At 35.3% G+C, this 15279-nt stretch overlaps 2 protein-coding genes and 1 long non-coding RNA gene across 3 annotated transcripts; 2 read left to right on the forward strand and 1 right to left on the reverse strand.

The window, feature by feature from the left end:
* Window positions 1-542: 542 nt before the first annotated feature.
* LOC117115679 lies at window positions 543-2571 on the forward strand. The gene is made up of 3 exons (XR_004446591.1): window positions 543-1057; window positions 1807-2088; window positions 2283-2571. It is a non-coding gene; the product is annotated as an uncharacterized LOC117115679 (long non-coding RNA).
* Window positions 2572-2582: 11 nt separating this feature from the next.
* Window positions 2583-10208, forward strand: LOC117115670 (peroxidase-like protein 3). The gene is made up of 7 exons (XM_033259578.1): window positions 2583-2734; window positions 5923-6147; window positions 6269-6929; window positions 7447-7611; window positions 7932-8101; window positions 8440-8563; window positions 8929-10208. Exons 1-7 carry the CDS (start codon window positions 2674-2676, stop codon window positions 9071-9073), a joined length of 1551 nt encoding a protein of 516 aa, XP_033115469.1. The 5' UTR covers window positions 2583-2673; the 3' UTR covers window positions 9074-10208.
* Window positions 10209-10666: 458 nt separating this feature from the next.
* On the reverse strand, window positions 10667-11870 carry LOC117114307. The gene has a single exon (XM_033257948.1). The coding sequence runs from the start codon at window positions 11751-11753 to the stop codon at window positions 11022-11024; it is 732 nt and encodes a 243-aa protein (XP_033113839.1). The 5' UTR covers window positions 11754-11870; the 3' UTR covers window positions 10667-11021.
* Between the last annotated feature and the right edge of the window lie 3409 nt (window positions 11871-15279).

Below are 15279 nucleotides of genomic sequence, written 5' to 3' on the forward strand. Positions count from 1 at the left end.
AATAAAAGTTAGCTATTCTTTTGAGAAATCAACCAATCTTTTGATGTGTGGATTTTCATGTGGATGTTCATTAACGAACGACGATGTATAATCTCCGTTGCGTGGGCCACCACACAAAAAAACTAATAACAACATTTTTTAAATAATTACTTATAGGGTATCAAAAATAAACGATAGGGCCTATCAAATGAAAGCGTAAACTCTGGGCCCCTTCTAACAGTCGTCATGCAGAGTTGGCCGTGTGGCACGTGCAATAGTCTGTTTTGCAATTGGATACGATGTGTGACCACTAGAGATCAAATAAAATTGCTAAGTTGTTCAAAGACATTAAACGTACGTATTTTGCCTATATATGTATTCTACAGATATCTCATTTAAAGGGAGGGATTCTAAATTCTTCATAATGCCTTTTTAAATATAGAGGCCTAAACGCATGATTGGTTGGTAAAACATTGTTATCAACAAAACAAAACTAAGCTTTAGAATATTCAACAATAAAAATACCTTAGGCTTTCACCTACACACCTCTGGCGTCACTCAAAGGAGACTGTTACAGACAGATTCAGATAAATTTCGCAACACTCACCTATTATTATTAGTTTAAAAAAAACATCAATTTATATAGAACTGTCATTGAAAACAAAAGAAAATATTTAACAGGAAATATTTCACATGCTGCGGTGTAGACAGGGAAGACGTTGCATTGGTTTCTGCCATTTATATATCGAATTCCTCTGGATTTAACGTCAACTTGGGAATTGTTCACAGTTCGTTAACACTTTTGATAGGCACTGCCGACTATTCGCGTGACTTGTAGGCCTAAATTACTTAGGCCTATTACATATCGATCAGGATATATACATTAGCAACATCCGAGTGGAAAGCGTTTAGCTTTTTACCTTGGGAGATAACATCGGCGTTGCTGGAACTATATAATGTATATTATATCAACACTAACACATATCGGATGTAGGACTATCATATCAGACATACAGTCACGCGTCTAGCATTGTTTGTATTCGTTGGTTTATTACGGAGGTCCAGTAATTAATTTTGAGTAAGTACATGTTGCCATATCGTTACCGTATCATTACCGTACCAGGAGGTTCTCGAATTGTCGAGGGGGCAAATATATTAGTGGAAATTGCGTGTCAAGACAGACGTATTCACCCAACTCATAATGGCGTGGTTGGAGCTGACTTGTGAATTTTTGCTGATGGAGGCCGAAAATGAATGCGTTCATATTCAATGTCTTCTTTTTCTGATTTACATTTTTATCTTCTAAAACATGTTCAAACATATAATAAACTATACAGTACAAATGATGGTCAAAAGTCAATGGTAATAGTGGCAAAGGTGATTGACAAAGACACCACATTGATTGGAATTTTCAAACCTTTGTATTGTATAGGCCTGAATCGAAGATTAATTGCACGTTTTTAATAAGCATTTTAATAATTTACTACAACAGGTCTATGACACCACATTCACCAATATCCAATTTTGGCCAGGCCTGTTAAAATAGGGTAAATTTTACAGCTTCATACGTTTATATGTCGTCATTTAGGCCTATCATTATTGATTAAGCTGGCAACCAAGGAGAAAATCGTCTTTATTTTAGTGAATAAAATATTATTCATCGTTGATCGTATTCAAATGCTAATTCTACGACGTAACACTAAATGAGCTTGGGTTTTGTTATTGTGAGTCATAATGTTCACAAATAGGAATATACTAAAATCATGTTTGCACTTTACCATGAGTCCTGACGATTTTCTTGATTAATATTGTTTTCTCACACCGTAGGTATTATTTATTAACTGAAAACCAAAGTAGGAGTCATCGTACCTACAATCATGGAGGAATCATGCTACAACGTGGGTCTGTACAACAAAGAACTAAAGCAATATACAAGCAACGCGAGCATGCGCATTGGGAAGAAGTTAGCAGAAGCAGGCGATCGAACGCAGGATAACCAAAGAAGAAAACATAGGAAACATAGGATGTGTTTGATTATCGTTTGCGCATATATATTAGTTTCTGGTATTGCGGCGGTCTCAACATTAATTGTTTTACTATTAAACCATGGTAAATATTCCAACATTTGTTTTCCATTTAGTTAATCTAACTACAATACAGTAATCGTATCACAAAGAAGTTCCTATGAAGTACAATATTGTATCAACATGTGCATTGTATTTTAATTGTTGTATTCCCAAATTTATTTTAATTGGGATATGCAACCAATCACTTACATTATTTTTAAACCTGCATCCTCACAGGTTCAACGACGTCGGGGGTATCTAAATTAAACGTAACAACCTGCTCTTGCTCAGAAAGGTAAGGAGAGTTCAATCGTTGAAAAATCGTACCGGAATGTTTATGTCATAGGCGTATATATAAGGATTGAGCTTGTCTTGCCTTGTTTCATGTTACTCAGCGCCGGTGTAATTCAAAAGGCAAAGGAGAGTGTGTGCACATTTACGGGTGCATTTTCATTTTGCTGGAACAGATAGAGGGGTCTGATCATGGTCTGATGAACATTTGATACAGAACAATCAAATAAATTCAACAATAGTTACATCACGTGATCTTCCGAATACCAGGAAAATTTCGGTACAGTTTTCTCACGAGGAGAACTTTAATATCAACTGCAAATACACAGATCTAGTGATGCACTTCGGTCAGTTGCTGGACCATGATGTCGGCCATTCATTGCCAGAAGATGATACCGGTAAGTTGTGATAACTCAAGATATTTCTCATTTTGATGTGTTAGTCTATGACATAAAGTTTAAGGTGGATACAATGTACAAAAGTAATTCATTTTATGTATAAAAATTTAAAGTTCCAGTATTCCATTGGTGAGCGTTCTTCTAAAGTTAGCATAAGGTGTGTTATTAAAAAAAGAAACAGATCTAGGATTTTATTGATATTTAATTTAAAGGTCTTAACTTACATTAAACTGCAGTAAGAAAATGGATGATGCATTACACTCCAATACTTTTTTTTAAAATTTATTTTTGAGAAAATAGATTAGATAAATACATTAAGAAACGTAAGTTCAAAGGACTTACCGGTGTGCAATTTACAGAAATGATACTTATAGATGTAAATCCGTAAATTTTCACCTTTTAAAGGTCTTAACTTACATTAAACTGCAGTAAGAAAATGGATGATGCATTACACTCCTATACTTTTTTTTAAATTTATTTTTGAGAAAATAGATTACATAAATACATTAAGAAACGTAAGTTCAAAGGACTTACCGGTGTGCAATTTACAGAAATGATACATATAGATGTATCGTGGCAATCCGTAAAATTTCACCTTTTAAATGTCTTAATTAACCAAACAAAATAAATAATTAGTGCCTTCCTCTACCACACATTATAGACGCCAGGTATGAGTTGACCACTATATTAATTTTTTTTAAATCTTACACTTAATCTCTAGTCAAATATCATTGTAAACATGTTATATCGTGTTTCAAAAACAGCCATTCCATGGTCTAATGATTGTCAATAACCGCAGTCATCGCTTATTGTTATTCAAAAGTACAAATCCTGCCAATTTCAGCTTTTAGTAGTAAACATCTACATAATCCTCAACAACGGTTTCATACTTTGATAAGCTTTGAAGCTCCCCAAGTATATCAATTGTTAAAATAAAATTCACACGCGTTAGTCGGAAGGTTGGAATAAAAAGGATTTATAGACTTCGAATGAAAAGTAAAATAATAATTCCAGAACGAAATGGAAATCAACTGGGCTGATCCAGAAATTTACGGGAGGGAGTCCAGAAACAAAACAGGCACATAAAAAACAAAGTGGAAGATAAATATTAAATATCAAACGAGGGGGAGAGATAGTGGAGGCTTGGTTTATATAAAGCCGGGTACTCACTGCGCGCGACGGCAACGCGACGCCGAACACACGCGACGGCGCGGAACCAACTGATCGCCTTTTTAATGAGGATCAGTTCACACTGCCACTGACAATCAGCATACGGCGTTACGCAGCCTATCGCTCTCCGGAAGCAGAGGTGGATTCGTCGTGCGACGGTCGTACGACGCAGTGAGTGCCCAGCTTTAAATGATATTGAATATTTGAGTGTTTACAAATGCCAAATGGATGAATATAATTATGTCAAAAGATTTGGCATAGTCAAGGTCAGCTAGTTCAAATACAAAGGATTTTACACACTCAGACTATGTATAGTTAGATCGAAAGCATACAAGAGGAATACCTGAAACTCCTGCCTCTGAAAGATGTTAAAAAGAATTGAAATGATCAATGGTATTAAAATCAGCTGAAAATCAGATTCAAGACACACAGGGATACAGAATCCTTACCACATAGAATGTCCTTTAGACCTTCAGGAGTGATGATTCTGTCCATGTACTATCTATACGCATTGATTTTTAGTCAAAGATGGTGCTTGGCAGAAATTAACATTATTGTCTTCTGATTCTTCTGCATTCTGTCGGTTTTGTAATACTACTTGTGTTTGGCTCATCATCATTAGTAATCCGCATGGCTGCAGGTTCATTTATGAGTTGAAGTTCAGTTCCTCCACTGATCTTGTGATGCGCTTTTCTTTTCATTTCTTCGTAATGTCCGATGTTAAACATGTCCATGAACATCCTTCTTCTTCTGCCTACTGTTCTCTTTCCTTCCATTCTCCCTTCAACCGCATTCTTTAATAATCCATTTCCTCTCAGTACATGACCAATCCACCTCTTTCTTCAGTAAACTTCTGTGTACATTCTTCTCAGTATCTCTACATTCGTAATTCTATCCTCCCATGTCACACCAAGTATCTTTTTCAAGATCCACATTTCAAATGCTTGCAGTTTTTCCATTTCTTCATTTTTTCTTCATTTTTTTTTTGCTTGCAATTTTTCCATTTTCTTCCTCTTTTTTCCCTTTTTGGTTATATTCTTAACAAGAAATATTTCCTATAAAAAACGCCGCAACTTCTGTAGCTTATTCAATTTGTGTATACAGCTATAAATTTAAACAATTTCTTTATTTGGAAGTAGCAGGCGTGTTCCAGAGTTGTGGTGTAGACTGAAATGTACTGTGCAAAACATTTGCCATATGATCAAACAAAATTCACAAATACACACTTATACATATATATTTATAATGTAATAATTTATTTGCTAATACATGTTAATGTAACATATTGACAATGGCAAATATAATAGGGCTTATGTACTGGTATATTTTGGAATATTAATATTCTTTAAACTTCCTAAATTTATTCAAAACTTTACAAACATACATTATTCATGCTTTTGTCATGGTGATCAAGTTTTGGGTAAGCACTTTATATCATTATTTTGATATTAATTGTTTATTCATTTAACAACATACATATTGACAATAGCAAATATCATATGGGCTTATGTACTGGTATATTTTGCTGAACAATAAGCAGGTTTGAGAAACATTGATGAACGTTAATTAAGACTCATGTGAGATATTTTTATACATTTATGTTTCTTGATAAATGGAACAATATTCTTATCTTTAAATTCCTAAATTGATTTAAAACTTAACAAACATACATTATCCATGTTTTTGTTATGGTGATCAACCCCACTTTGTCTGGGCTGTAATCACATATGGTAGATTAATTAGTCTTAATTAGAAAATACGGATGATACATTTCTTCATCCATTCCACTCCTGAAAACCACCTTCATGTCACAATTTGCGCTTATATCAGCTCCAGATCCTGATGAGATCCGCATTTCTTCTTCCTATGGCTGAACGCCTTTTCTTTTCCTTATTTGTTGAAATCTTATTTGATCTCCCATAATGTTCATATTTAAAATTTATTTATTTGAAACTTGTATACGCATTTCCTCACTGTAGGCCTATCGCAAATTTACGATGAAATAATGACTTTTTCAGTAAAATGTGGATGTAGCCAAACGGAAAAGTGTCTACCAATTGATATCCCCAAAGATGACCCATATTTTACTAAGCCTTGCATGATCTTCAAGCGATCACAGAGAATATGCGTCAAAGGGTGTCCGGCTGCGCCAACTGAACACGTGAACGTCATAACATCGTTCATCGACGGATCAATCATTTACGGTTCAACTGAGAAAGAGGCGCATAACTTGCGATCCAATGGTAAGCAGTACCAATTCTCATATTTTTTTATAGACCTAAACTCGTATACAAATATATTAATCAGATTGGTATACTGGTTTTAATAAATTTTGCCTAACAATATGTTTATGCTATCTACCAGTTTCAGGTAAACTGACAGTTCAATCAAATCCATCTAAGCGTCACCTTAAATCGATTCTACCACACAACCCAAAACATAGCAAATGCAAAGCACAGACAACCACCAAGAAATGCACTTTGGCAGGTGATAAAAGAGCTTCTGTGCAACCAGGTCTACATGCATTACATACAGTCTTCGTTCGGGAGCACAATCGTCTTGCGGAGAAACTATCTACCTTAAATTCACATTGGAATGACGAAAGACTATTTCAAGAGGCCAGAAAGATTGTAGCAGCCATCTTGCAACATATTACATATAACGAATATCTTCCAGTTATTCTAGGTCCGAAAATTATAAATAAATACAACTTATCACACGAGTATCCATATAAGTATGATGAATGTATTGATCCAACTATAAGTAGTGTCTTCTCGTCTGCTGCCTTTCGTTTTGGGCACAGTCAAATCGGATCCTTCGTGGCTCGTGCTGACAAGAACTATCAGCCAACATACGAACCTCTCCCGCTCAGAGCCACGTTCTTTAATGCCTCTGTCTTGGATGATGCAAGGTCTGGTGGTGTCGACTCAATCATTTTTGGCATGTTAAGTATTGGACTATTTAATGTTGATCATCAATTTACAAAAGACGTTACCGAGCATTTATTTTCGGATCCACCTCATGCGTAAGTATTTTTTGTTGCTGATATTTTTCAGCGCTTGTAGGGCTACGTGTTGACAAAAACGCGGACAGTGTATATAGTTGAATCTGGTTGTCGTTTCACCATTAATGTATTCTTCAGAGTTGCAATACAAAAAGTTTTGAAGACTGGAGAAACAAGGACCAAACAAAGTAAACCTCATTTAGGCACTGCCAGTGTAAGCAGTATAGGACAAGATAATAAATGTACACAATGACGAATACATGGTGACAGTTCAACATCTCCATAGTTCAAATGACCCCGATGTTGTTTGAGATTATTTTTCAAAATAATGTATGACGCTCACAACCCTCTTGCTATACTCCAAGGCAGCAATAATACACAACCAAGTTGTATTATATTTCACTAATTCCCTGTCCTACCAGCACCTTATGGAGCGATAACAGATAGAGAACAGGTTGACCAAACAATATTTTTAGCCTTAGATACGAATGTATTTACGTCACGTAGACTCGTATTGTTCTCATTATTACTTTTTCAGCCCAGGAATGGATCTTTTAGCCATTAACATCCAGCGTGGTCGTGATCATGGTATAGCTTCTTACAACCACTGGAGACATGAATGCGGCCTCGGAAGAGCAGACAGCTTTGAAAATCTGACAGAAGTCAGCGAAGAGATGAAAAATCTTTTGCAGAACATGTATCAGTAAGTTGGCTGATTAGTTGTTGAGATCTCTCTGACCATTATTTTGATATCTTGGTATCAAAACGTGACAGGAATAGAATTAACCATTACAGTGGTAGGAGCTATTTCCTTTGCTGTAGGTTCCCTTTTGTGGTGTCATGTCAGTGGGGCTGTTCCACGGTTTTTTTTAGGATGTTAACGTCCTACTGGATATGAGATCGTGTATGACAAGCATAAAAATATCATTGGGCATTGTTTATCGTGTACTTACTATTATTCTCGTAGATGCAAACTTTCTAAAGATACTTGTAAATATCATACGTTTTTCTAAATGTCTACAGCGATGTTGACGACATTGACGCATTAATTGGTATGCTCAGTGAGAAGCATGTTGAAGGCGCCCTTGTGGGACCAACTGTTGCCTGTTTACTGGGTGAACAGTTTCATAATCTCAAGTTTGGTGATCGTTTCTGGTACGAAAATACAGAAGGGCAACAAGCATTCACTAAAGGTATCGTATTACAATGTATTACCGTCGTTAAACTGTTTGTATGATTTATGCATTTATATACATCTTGTAGTATTATCAGTAACCGATATATCAGCGACAGACAATACTCAGGGATGTTTTGGCGGCGTGGTAGCTAAAGACGAGAACCTCAAGATAGGCCTACCTGACACTAAATAATGCCCTAAAACGTTGTCCCCACCTCATACACCATTCATTCGTAACATAAATATAAGCATCGGACTTACACACTGACAGAATCCGAGTTTTTCAGAGCTGACCATCGTTTTGCTAGTCACTATAAAGATATTTTTCTAAATGCCTGAACATTTTATTCACAGCTCAATCAGAGATGATTCGAAAGGCAAGCCTAGCCAGATTGTTTTGCGACAATCTCGATGAAATCGAAACCATTCAGCCATATGTATTTCTTGCCCCCGAAAAGGGGTTCGAGATACTCAAATGGTAAGACATTAAACATTGCCTATTTTTAATACAGCTCTCCCTCGTATTACATTCTACTTTTAGGACTGGGATTTTTGTGGTCTAACAGAAGTCTTGTTAAAAGGGAGTTTTCAATGAAAATATTGGTTAATGATAAAACTGGCAGAAAAGTGATTTTTAAGTAGAAGTAGTCTTCAATTGGTGTAGTTCATATATTTTAGGGGCGACTTCTTATAAACACAGTATCCAATAAATGACATCCTTTATACAGAGAAAGAGTAATTTATACTGTGTGGCGAAAGTTATGTCCTAAGAATTGAACTTGTGTACCTTAAATCGTTTAGTCTAAATTGTGAATTTCATTTATTCTAATTTTGTTTCATCAGGCAACAGAGTGTACTTCCAGAAGAACTCGTAGAGATATACATGGGTCCAGACGGCCAGTCTCGGTATAATAAACGGTTATCGTGTTCTGATCAATTTATTCCTTCCATCGACCTAAATCCCTGGAAGGAACCCACACCCATCTGATGGGTTCAAATCTTAATATTCCCAAGGTTGAACTAACAAAGAATTCGTTCGCTAACGACAGTTATGTGCTTACATTTACAGTAAGTATCTAGGAGGCGTTTAGGCCCAGTCGGCACTGCACAGGACCCAAAGGATGAAAACAAACTTCCCGAATGTAATGCAGTGCGTTTGTTCTCAATCCAAAACTAAAGAAGACATTTGATCGTTAACGTTTTGGCAAAACATTATTGTGTTAATTTTAATTACAATTTTGATTTACGATCTTACAGTGTAAAATACAAACTTATCTTGTTTACATTCAAATGTCTCGGCTTCAGTCGCCATTCTATCCCTTCTTTAATATGCTGAGCCTCAATTAAAATTAAAGGCATTGCTTTATCGAGACACAAAAGGAGACAATACTTGTTTAGGGCCTGAGAGCATTTGCTTTAGCTACTTTTAATAAAACACTAGAAGCAGGCTAATTACAACTAAGAACTAAATTACTGTTTATGGTATGTTCTTTTTCATTTTTTTTATTCGATTTGATTTTTACTGGCCTTTTGGCTTCTGGCACTTGGGTGGTGGTTTAGACACGTTGGCGCTATAAATTTCCAGCAGTATTATTGTTATCAATATTATTAATATTATATTTTTGTTAATATTTTTTGTCAAATGTTTTGTTATTAAATGATAAAAATTATTCAAATGCATACACCAAAGTTTTTAAGGATAAATTAAATAATGTATATAATTATGTAAATATGTGAAATACTTCATGAAGTCCAATATACCGTACATGATGGATCTATGATGAAACTATGTAAATATATAAAGTACAATTAAATAAAAATATTTAATATTATATACGAGAAAGTTCACAAAATGAGGTTGTCTGGGGTCATATTAAACACGACAATATTTGAAGTTCACCTGTTTACCTTTACTAGACATTATTTAAGAAGACACATCCCATGCAAGACAATGGAGTTGTTGGTTAGGTCTATCTAACATATTGTGGACTATAGTAGTAGAATATACCTTACGGTAGAATCCTGATATTCACTCTATATGGGTCACGATCCAAGCTATGATTGCCGATATTTATTGTAAGTTAACCAAATATTCAATAAAAACAAAATTCAAGGGAAATATATAATGATTTATATTTGTATACGATTTCAAGTCTCTGCGTCTGTGGGATCGTTGTTGATGACTGTAGTTAACGAACATGTTCCTTGCTTTGTCTAGTGTATTGACTGTGTGTGAGGTTAGTGGTGTCGCCAGTGGCGGGTGGGGCGAGGCAACGGACGTCTCGTCAAGACCACAACCCTCCATAACAAGAAATTTATTGGAGAGAACAAAAGTGTGTACATTTTTAAACCTGGAATTGGCAACGGATATGAGACCAAAAGCATAGTTAATATATATATATAGGTGTCTTGAAATTAAGGGGGTGGGGGGTAGATGATTAGGTAAGGAGTGATAGAGATGTGTATAAGAGACAGAGATATGACAACATAAAAATAATAATAATAATAATAATAATAATAATAATAATAATAATAATAATAATAATAATAAGAATAAGAATAATAAGAATATAAACAAGGCACAAGGCACTACTACTTAAGTTTATTTCGCAATTTATCGTCGGTCCTTATCAAGTGATCTTTCATCACAGGTAAAATTATGTGTAGGTCGATACTTAAAAAGACATGAATATCTTATTAGGAAGATTCTAAGAATGTATCATTAAACCTGAAAAGTGAAACTTTGCCAACGGAGACCTAGCCAAGCAGTACATTTTGTCAGATGTATATTATAGTTGTAATTGTTGTACCCTGCTTGATCAATTGGCAATTTAACTGTCATACAAAAAAATATAAATCTATTCCAGCATGTTCTCCATTATTACAGGGAGAATGAAATAAATCGTTTTCATCCTTTGCATCTTTTTACTCTGCCGTCAATCGAAGATCGTATATTTTTCGTAACACAACATTGCACCGTCAATACAAGTGTTGACGTCATTTGGTAAGTCAGATCGATCAGGCGCTGGATTAGGCTTGACAAACTTCTGGCTAGAAAATGCTTTTTCATAAAAGCCAGGTGGTTGTTTTCCTTGTAGAAATATTTTCGCTGTCTTCCATTCCTGTACTTGACCATCTCCAGCATTCCAGCGCAGCAGTTTATCTGTATACTGAATTCCTATGCGCTCACGAAACTGCTTTAAAATCGACTCTGGATTTTCTAGAAAATCATCAGAATCAGTAATGATGGGGTTTGTTTCGATTCCTGTTTTGATAAGATGCTCGTAAATTTTCGAAACTCTCTCCAATCCGTATTTTTCAGGCATCAACAATCCTTTGTTGTCCATAAGGTTGCTTTCAATAAACAATACATCACTAAAGTTATTAAATAATTTCTTCCATGATGGAAACACTTTGACAGGATTTCGAATCAAGAATGCATGGCGATATCCTTTCGGCAACATATATAGTTTCCAGGTAATGGCAAACGAAAAGTCTTTGACAAACACTACCTTCTTTTCTGGATAATCTGCTTCCAGAATACTTTCTCTTACAAATTTGTAAGTAGCTTTGTTCGCATCCCAATAACCAACAGGGTAGTCCAACTTAAAATCGCTAGTTTTAGAGGCAAACATTTCACGGAATCTTGGTTTACTGTCTGGGCCCATTCTATGTGCGCACAAAAATGTTCGTGTATAATCTGCACGTCGTTACTCATGCATTTTGTGAAGGCTGTGGATACAGAAAAAATGATACGAACCTGCTTGTCAGACATACTCGTAATAACTGAAAGAAGAAAAATGAAAATATCAATAATAATAGTAATAATAATAATAATAATAATAATAATAATAACTAGACATACTATGTATGTTTGTAAAACAGAACATAGGGTTTTCCTCATTGCCATAATGAGAAGTGATGTTGAAATTACAAAAAATAAATAAATAAAACCTCATTTATATTGTCTGACATAAAAAATGAAATCATACTAAGGAAAACTATGAAGTTAAACATATTAAAACCGCCTCGACGTCAGGGAGACTCGAAATATGACTGCTATTATTATTCAAAATGTGAAAAATTACGTTTTTGAAGAACACGGAAGTGACCAAAGTGCAATTAAACGCTTTAGAAAATGAAAAATGCGTGTATATATAGAGTTTAATTGCCGGTTTAAAAATATTCTTGAAATGGTCCACATATCCACACCCTACCTCAGATCGTCACCAAAATTTAAACCTTTCTTCATTGAAACATACTGCTATGGAAAGTTTCATTTAAATCTATTGGTATGTTTTTAGAGATATTTAGGTTTGAGGCCTTAGCAATTTAAATGGTCCTCATGTTCACACTCTACTCCAGATCGTCACTAAAATTTAATCATTTCTTTGTTGGACCATGACAAACAATACTAAACAGTTTCATTCGCATAGATCTATTGGTGAGTTTTTGAAATATTTAGGTCTCAGTGGAACGTTAGAACTTTAAATTACCCTCAAATACACACACAAATTTGGATCATCACCAACATTTGATAATATCTTCCTTGTTGGTTAAACTCCCCAGTTCATTCAGATCAGTAGATCAGCTCTTGGTACATTGGCCAGAGGCATTTCTCTTTGAATGGCCCTCAGATCCACACCCTACTCCAGATTTCTTTATTGGACCATGACAAACAATTCTGCTTCATTTAGATCCATTTATAACTTATTTAAGATATTTAGGTCTGAGACGTTAGCACTTTAAATGACGCTCAAATTCACACCCGATTCTAGATCGCTACCAAAATTTAGTAATTTCTTCCTTGTAACTCGGTTAAACTTTCCTAAAAATGTCATTCAGATCAGTTTTGCTATATATAGTCTGAGATGTTTTCCATATGAATGGTCCTTATATCTACACCCTACTCTGGATCATCACCAACATGTAGTCATTTCTTCACTGGAGCATGACAAACTATTCTTGAAAGTTTCATTTAGATCAATCGACAAGGTTTTTTTTTTAGATATTTAGGTCTGGGACGTTAGAACTTTAAATGACCCTCACACCACAGTTCACACCCGAATTTGGATCGTCACCGACATTTTAATTTTTTTGTCTTATAACTTGGTTAAACTTTCCCGAAAGGTTCATTCAGATTAGCTAATCAGTTTTTGAAATATCTGGTCTTGGACGGAAACAATTATGGAAAGTTTCATTTAGATCCATTAATAAGTTTATTGAGATATTTTGGTCTGGGACGTTAAAAATTTAGATGATCCTTGAATGTACACCCTAAATTGGATCGTCACCAATACATAATAATTTCTTCCTTGTAACTTGGTTAAGCATTCCTGGAAGTTTCACTGAGGTAAGTTAATCTTGTTTTTGAAATATCCGGTGTGGGGTGTTTGCCGTTAAATCCTTTTATTTGGTCCTCAAATCGACACCCGACTTCGGATTGTCCCTAAATTTTAAGCGGCACATCTTTGCTATATGGTCTGTTTGGAAAGATCCAAGCATGGAAAGTGCCGGTCAGGAAAATCCTGTGCAAAAGTTAAGAAAAACGTGTGGAAGAAAAAAAACCCTGCTAATCCTAGCAATAATATTGTAATATTTGTTGCACTTTTCACTAGAAACGCGTTCCAGAGGAAGTTAACCGTCTTCAACAAGCACGTGTTTTGGCGTTATGCCAAAGTTGCAACACTAAAAATCAAATAAAAATTAAACTAATAAAAATATATGAGTAAAGGTATTCTTGTACATATCTAAGTCGTACAATATAGTTTTTTTTTTACCCCAAAAGTTAGTCATCTCTTTCTTGGATTAGGCCAATACCGTTCCAAGGAATGATATGATAGTTTTACGTAATTTAATAAGCAGCGGTGAATAGGCCTTCATAACCTCTCTGGCGGAGGTAAAAATACTTTTAGCGTTACAATCCGAACTACAATAACATATCAATTATAACAACAGCAGTGGCGTATCTAGGTATCTTGAAATTAAGGGGGTTGGGGGTAGATGATTAGGTAAGGAGTGATAGCTCGCAAGTGGTATAAATTACAATTCTAAATACAAGCGGAACCAGCAACAACAAAAAAATGTAAATTATGACAGAACTACTACAGGGGCGGACCATGGTTTTGAAGCATTAGAAGATGGTTTAAAAAAGAAATAATAAATTGTACAATTTGATAAATTTTTTGATTCGTAAATGAGGTTTCCCAACTTCTGAGAGGTCTTTTAATGACAAAAATTCAAGCTTTTCCCCCTCTTGAAAAAAAAATCGTGATATTGTATTTAATTCTTATACAGAAAGTGGTTCTGTTATGTGTGTATAGAGGAAAAAAATCAAAGACATAGAAAATATCAGGTCTTTATTATTTCAATGATACCAAAAGAGTCAAATAGTTTAAATTCACTCACTGGTTTATAATAAACCATGGTCGTTGTTGAATTTATCCTTTTAACATTTTAAATTTCTATACTGATTGTCTTTGTTGTAGGATACTTTTCTCTCAATTTGTCATTGATTGTATTTCAATGTATGAGCTGGTGGGCCCTGGAGTATAACAATGCTCTTGCACTGATTAGATTACCCAGGTTAAAGAGGAAATACATATAAATAAAATAAAAAACTGTTTTTAATTTTATTTAACTGAAGGCTAGTTAGGCTAAGCCTAGCCTCTCCGAACAGCTTTCCTGGGCCTAGGCTGGTAGGTTATCGTGCCTTTTGCTGGCTAGGATCCTATGGAGCCCCTAAAGGGACATGGTTAGAAAAAAATATTAAACTATTTCAAGGGAACGAAATAATATTTCGAGGGAACGAAATATTACTTCGAGGGAACGAAATCATTTCGAGGGAACGATATAATATTTCGTTCGAACGAAATATTATTTCGTTCCCTCGAAATAATATTTCGTTCCCTCGAAATATTATTTCGTTCCCTCGAAATACTATTTCGTTCCCTCGAAATACTATTTCGTTCCCTCGAAATAATAATTCGTGTATGGTACGCCCACAGTGCCTTCCGCGTCGGCTGTTCGTCAGGGGTGGCGCCAGGATTTACCCGACAGGGGGCCGAGGTCCCCGGCTGGGGGTTCCGATGCCTCCGACAAGGGGTCAGATTTTCCCGACGAAAGCAAGGTGGGTGTCGTCGAGCTACGATTTAAAGATTTAGACAGTTTTTAAATTATGACAATTTAAGGGTT

Source organism: Anneissia japonica, unplaced genomic scaffold (assembly GCF_011630105.1).
Source record: "Anneissia japonica isolate Jap-2015-1 unplaced genomic scaffold, ASM1163010v1 scaffold199_len4679917_cov187, whole genome shotgun sequence".
Classification (NCBI taxonomy): Eukaryota; Metazoa; Echinodermata; class Crinoidea; order Comatulida; family Comatulidae; genus Anneissia; species Anneissia japonica.

Coding starts and splice junctions, on each gene's coding strand:
- LOC117115670 (XM_033259578.1), top strand. CDS start 2,674: ATGCACTTCGGTCAGTTGCTGGACCATGATGTCGGCCATTCATTGCCA. Junction 8,102..8,439: donor GCAACAAGCATTCACTAAAG/GTATCGTATTAC, acceptor TTTTATTCACAG/CTCAATCAGAGATGATTCGA. Junction 8,564..8,928: donor GGGTTCGAGATACTCAAATG/GTAAGACATTAA, acceptor TTGTTTCATCAG/GCAACAGAGTGTACTTCCAG.
- LOC117114307 (XM_033257948.1), bottom strand. CDS start 11,753: ATGGGCCCAGACAGTAAACCAAGATTCCGTGAAATGTTTGCCTCTAAA.